A 5,000-nucleotide genomic window follows, 5' to 3' on the forward strand; every position below is an offset into this window, starting at 1 on the left:
GCAAGGCAGGGGGAAGGTAGAACAAGGGCAGGAGAAGGGCTGGACAATAGGAGGACAAAGAGAGAAGGCGCAGAGGTCGAAAATTTACAGAAAAACAAAGAAAAATGAAAAAAAAAAATCTGAAAAAGGCTGAAAAACGTAAGATTTAGGGCCGGGAGGGCAAGACAGGGGCAGGGCAGGGGCAGGGGAAGGCAGGGGAAGGTAGAACAAGGGCAGGAGAAGGGCTGGAGGTGCAGGGGAGAGCCGACTTACCGCTAGTTAGCCGGTCAAGTCGGTGTATCGTCCTGAGGTTCTTCAGGTTGTATTCTTTCGCCAGGATGAAAACCACAGTGTTATGACGATAGCGCCCACAGGGATGCACCTGCGCGCACGCACACACACACACACGTGCACGCGGGTGTGGGCGCCGTGTGGGGGGGCCGAGGGGGGCCGAGGGGGGCGGGGAGTGCCAGAAATCAGGTTTTTTTTGTATTTTTTCCCGTTTTTTTTTTTTGGGGGGGAAGGAAAACATTTGGTTATTTTAATGACATTGTAGGGGTGAGGGGGGGTAGGGGGGGGGAGAGAGAGAGAGAGAGAGAGAGAGAGAGAGAGAGAGAGAGAGAGAGAGAGAGAGAGAGAGAGAGAGAGAGAGAGAGAGAGAGAGAGAGAGTTTGGATACAGAATAATAATGAAAGAAAGCGAGAAAGAGGAGAAAGAAGAAGAAGAGGAAGAAGAAGAAGAAGAAGAAGAAGAAGAAGAAGAAGAAGAAGAAGAGGAGGAGGAGGAGGAGGAGGAGGAGGAGAAATGTAGTCTTTTCTCTCCATTCAAAAAGGGAGGAGGAGGAGGAGGAGGAGGAGGAGGAGGAGGAGGAGGAGGAGGAGGAGGAGGAGGAGGAGGAGGAGGAGGAGGAGGAGGAGGAGGGAGAGAGGGAGAGGTCGTCAGTGTTCCAGCTATGTGTCAATGAATGAACTTTTAAACAAATAATTAAAACAAATCAAAAAGAAATAGTTAAGTCTACCTTTAAAACACCAAAGAAAACCTGAATGACACTGAGCGCACGAAAATGGCCGGACACATGGCTTCAAAACACTGACGCCACTATGGGCATCCACCCACGCACACAAAACACCCATTCCCCGCCCACAGTGGCTTACTGGGCGGGCGTGGGCGTGCAGGCGTGGGCGGGGTGACCCAAAGAAACCCACAGTGCCCAAGGGAACCCACGGACAAACATATAAAAGATGAATTTTAATCTTTTTCAAGTGGGCAGGGCAATATGGCCGCCACAGGTGACACAAAGACACGAACAGACAAAAGACAGTCAGAATGCGTGTTCTTTTAATGACAACTGCTAAATTGATGCATGTAATTAACCTTTTTTTTTTTTTTTGCATTGTCCTGTAATATTGGCATTAATTAGGAGTTAATTAAGGATATAGTGGTACTTAGGCTAGGTGTGTTTGTGTGTGTGTGTGTGTGTGTGTGTGTGTGTGTTGTTGTTGTTGTTGTTATTATTATTATTATTTGAGTCCCGTTTAATAATAATAATAATAATGATAATAATAATAATAATGATGATAATAATAATAATAATGATAATAATTCCTTCGTTTGTTACTAAATAAATAAATAAATAAATGAATAAATGTGAAAAAATTAAATAATGATAAAAAATATCTATGAAAATTTAAATCTTAATTATTTTTTTTAGTCAAAGAAAAAAATAATTGAAAAAAATAAACTAGAAAAATGTGAGAAAAAAAGAAAAAAAGGAAAAAAAACAAAAAAAAACGAAATCTGAAAAAAACGAAAAATCTAAAAAAATTAAGAAAAAACGAAAAAAATCTAAAAAACTAAAAAAAAACGAAAACATCTATAAAAAAATTAAGAAAAAACGAAAAGAAAACAAAAAATCTAAAAAAACAAAAAAAAAACGAAAAAAATCTATAAAAAAACGAAAATCTATAAAAAAACGAAAAAAAACGAAAAAAACTAAAAATTACAAAAAAATGTAAAAAATAAAAAAAAAATATGAAAAAAAATCGAAAAAAACAAAAAAATTACAATAAAAAAATTAAACCCTCCATTTAAATATATAATAAAAACTGTAATTCTCAAAAAATATCAGAAAAAAATTTAATTCTTCTTGAAAAAAAAATTCTACAATAAAATTTAATCACAAAATAACTGGAGGAGGAGGAGGAGGAGGAGGAGGAGGAGGAAGAGGAAGAGGAAGAGGAAGAGGAGGAGGAGGAGGAGGAGGAGGAGGAGGAGGAGGAGGAGGAGGAGGAAGGGTAGCCATCTTTAATTATGTATTTAATTTATCTTACCTTAAATAATAATAATAATAATAATAATAATAATAATAATAATAATAATAATAATAATAATAATAATAATAAGTAAACAATTATTATTATTATTATTATTATTATTATTATTATTATTATTATTATTCCACTTACCAACGAAGATGAGAAACAAACAAACAAACAAATAAACAAAACGAGAGAGAGAGAGAGAGAGAGAGAGAGAGAGAGAGAGAGAGAGAGAGAGAGAGAGAGAGAGAGAGAGAGAGAGAGAGAGAGAGAGAGAGAGAGAGGAAGGGTTAACAAATGAATAAACAAATAAATAAATAAAAAATAACTCACACAAACACACACACACACACACACACACTAATAATAATAATAATAATAATAATAATAATAATAATAATAATAATAATAATAATAATAATTTCTATATAACTAAAAATTAAACAAAAATCTAAAAAACAAAAAACAAAATTAAAGAAAATAAAGAAAATATTAATAAACAAACAAACACACAAACCAAAATCTCAATAAACAAACAAACAAACAAACAAACAAACAAACAAACACACAAACACACTAACAAAGCCAAATTCTCAAGGTTTGGCAGCCATCTTGGAAACAGAAAACGGAAAACTGATGTATTTCTCAACAAATTACAAAGAAAATGAAGTCTGAGCACGCATTCATAGAAAACGGGAAGGGGGTGACTCAAAGAAAACGACATTGCCGACAGAAAACGAGATCACAGTTGTAGTAGAGGAGGAGGAGGAGGAGGAGGAGGAGGAGGAGGAGGAGGAGGAGGAGGAGGAGGAGGAGGAGGAGGAGGAGGAGGAGAAGAAGAAGAAGAAGAAGAAGAAGAAGAAGAAGAAGAAGAAGAAGAAGAAGAAGAAGAAGAAGAAGAAGAAGAAGAAGAAGAAGAAGAGGAGGAGGAGGAGGAGGAGGAGGAGGAGGAGGAGGAGGAGGAGGAGGAGGAGGAGGAGGAGTCAGCAAAATAATAATAATAATAATAATAATAATAATAATAATAATAATAATAATAATAATAATAATAATAATAATAATAATTTAGAGAGGGAGGGACGTGGAGGGAACTTGGAGGGACGCTGGAGGAAAGATGGAGGAAACTTCTGTGGTGGGGAGGGAAGGGGAGGGAGGGAGGGAGGGAAAAAAATTAAATAAATATCAGAAAAATATTATTATTATTATTATTATTATTATTATTATTATTATTATTATTATTATTATTATTTTGCTTCTTATCCTCCTCCTTTTTCTTCTTCCTCTTCTTCTTCTTCTTCCTCTTCTTCTTCCTCTTCTTCTCCTTCCTCTTCTTCTTCTTCCTCTTCTAATCTTGTTTCGTAAAAGTAAATAAATAAATAAATAAATAAATAAATAAATAAATAAAGAAAGAAAGAAAGAAAGAAAAGAAAAAGAAAGAGAAAGAGAAAGAAAGAATAAGAATAAAGAAAAAAATAAAGAACAACGAGAGAAACAAACAAACAAACAAACAAACAAACAAACAAACAAACAAATAAACAAAAAAAACATTATCTTCTCAACTTAAACATTTTCTTTTACTTTCTCTATCTCTACCTCTCTCTCTCTCTCTCTTTCTACGTGCGTGACTGAGTGCGCGAGCGGCGAGTGCGTGTGCGCGCGGGCGAGCGAGCGGCCTATGAGGTGCTGCGTGCGTGCGTGCGTGCGTAACCGCCTGATAAACAAACACATTTTTCCTTAAGTCTGCCAAAACCTTAATATTTCTCTATTATTTTTTTATTTTAAGTAAATAAATAAATAAACAAATGCTGTATTTAAACCACGCCATGCCAGGGGGGGTGGGGGGGCTATCCAGAGGTGGTGGGGGGGGTATTAAAAAGGGGGGTGTCTCAGTTCCCTTCTACCCCCCCCCTTTTAATTATTTTCCTATTTTTTTTAACTAGCTAGGCGTGTGCTGGTGGTGATGGTGGTGGTAGTAGTAGTAGTAGTAGTAGTAGTAGTAGTAGTAGTAGTAGTAGTAGTAGTAGTAGACCACTATAACACCACAGCAACCTTACTAACCACACCACCAACACCAACAGCAGCAATAGTAGTAGTAGTAGTAGCAGTAGTAGCGGTAGTAGTAGTAGTAGTAGTAAAAAACACAAGCTTTCTCCAGTGGACCAATCAGAGACGAGCTTACAAACTCACCGGAAGTGAACAAGGTTTATCCAACACAACAAGTTCTTCATCTAAGTGTAATATAACAATTTCATGATCCAGGACAGGTGTTTCATGTCTGGAAGAACAAAAAGAACATCCACACTCTGGCATCTTCACGACACGCCACCCTGACACGTACAAACACACAAACAATACGTACATACACACGTACACCACTTCCTGTCACTTAAACACATAAATAATTAAATAAATCCTGTTTTTATTGAGATTATTTGGGTTTTTCAAGGTTATGTTGTTAAAGAGAGGAGTTTTTCAGCGTACGTACATACATACACACTCACAGACGTACATACACACGTACACAGCTTCATGCCACGTACATACACACGTACACAGTGATTTAAGTACGGTTAGGTTGCGAATATTTGTTTTTTAAAGGTTATATATGTAGGGAAAGGTTTGCAAGGTTTCTAGATTCACGTACACACATACACACACACACACACACACACACACGTACAATAGCCTCATGTCACAAACAAA

General features: G+C 36.7%; 1 protein-coding gene across 5 annotated transcripts in view; it reads right to left on the reverse strand.

Moving 5' to 3' along the window:
- LOC135096312 (pseudouridylate synthase RPUSD2-like) overlaps positions 1 to 5,000 on the reverse strand; it is a 97,932-nt gene that overhangs the window by 10,164 nt on the left and 82,768 nt on the right. For 4 of the 5 annotated variants that reach the window (XM_063997726.1, XM_063997725.1, XM_063997729.1 and 1 more), the window contains one exon: positions 253 to 361. In XM_063997726.1, coding sequence (XP_063853796.1) covers positions 253 to 361 — 109 coding nt within the window. Of the gene's footprint in view, positions 1 to 252; positions 362 to 4,484; positions 4,573 to 5,000 lie in introns of all 5 variants that reach the window. The other variant, XM_063997727.1, reaches the window with a different exon arrangement.

Source organism: Scylla paramamosain, unplaced genomic scaffold, assembly GCF_035594125.1.
Source record: "Scylla paramamosain isolate STU-SP2022 unplaced genomic scaffold, ASM3559412v1 Contig3, whole genome shotgun sequence".
In the NCBI taxonomy this organism is placed as follows: domain Eukaryota; kingdom Metazoa; phylum Arthropoda; class Malacostraca; order Decapoda; family Portunidae; genus Scylla; species Scylla paramamosain.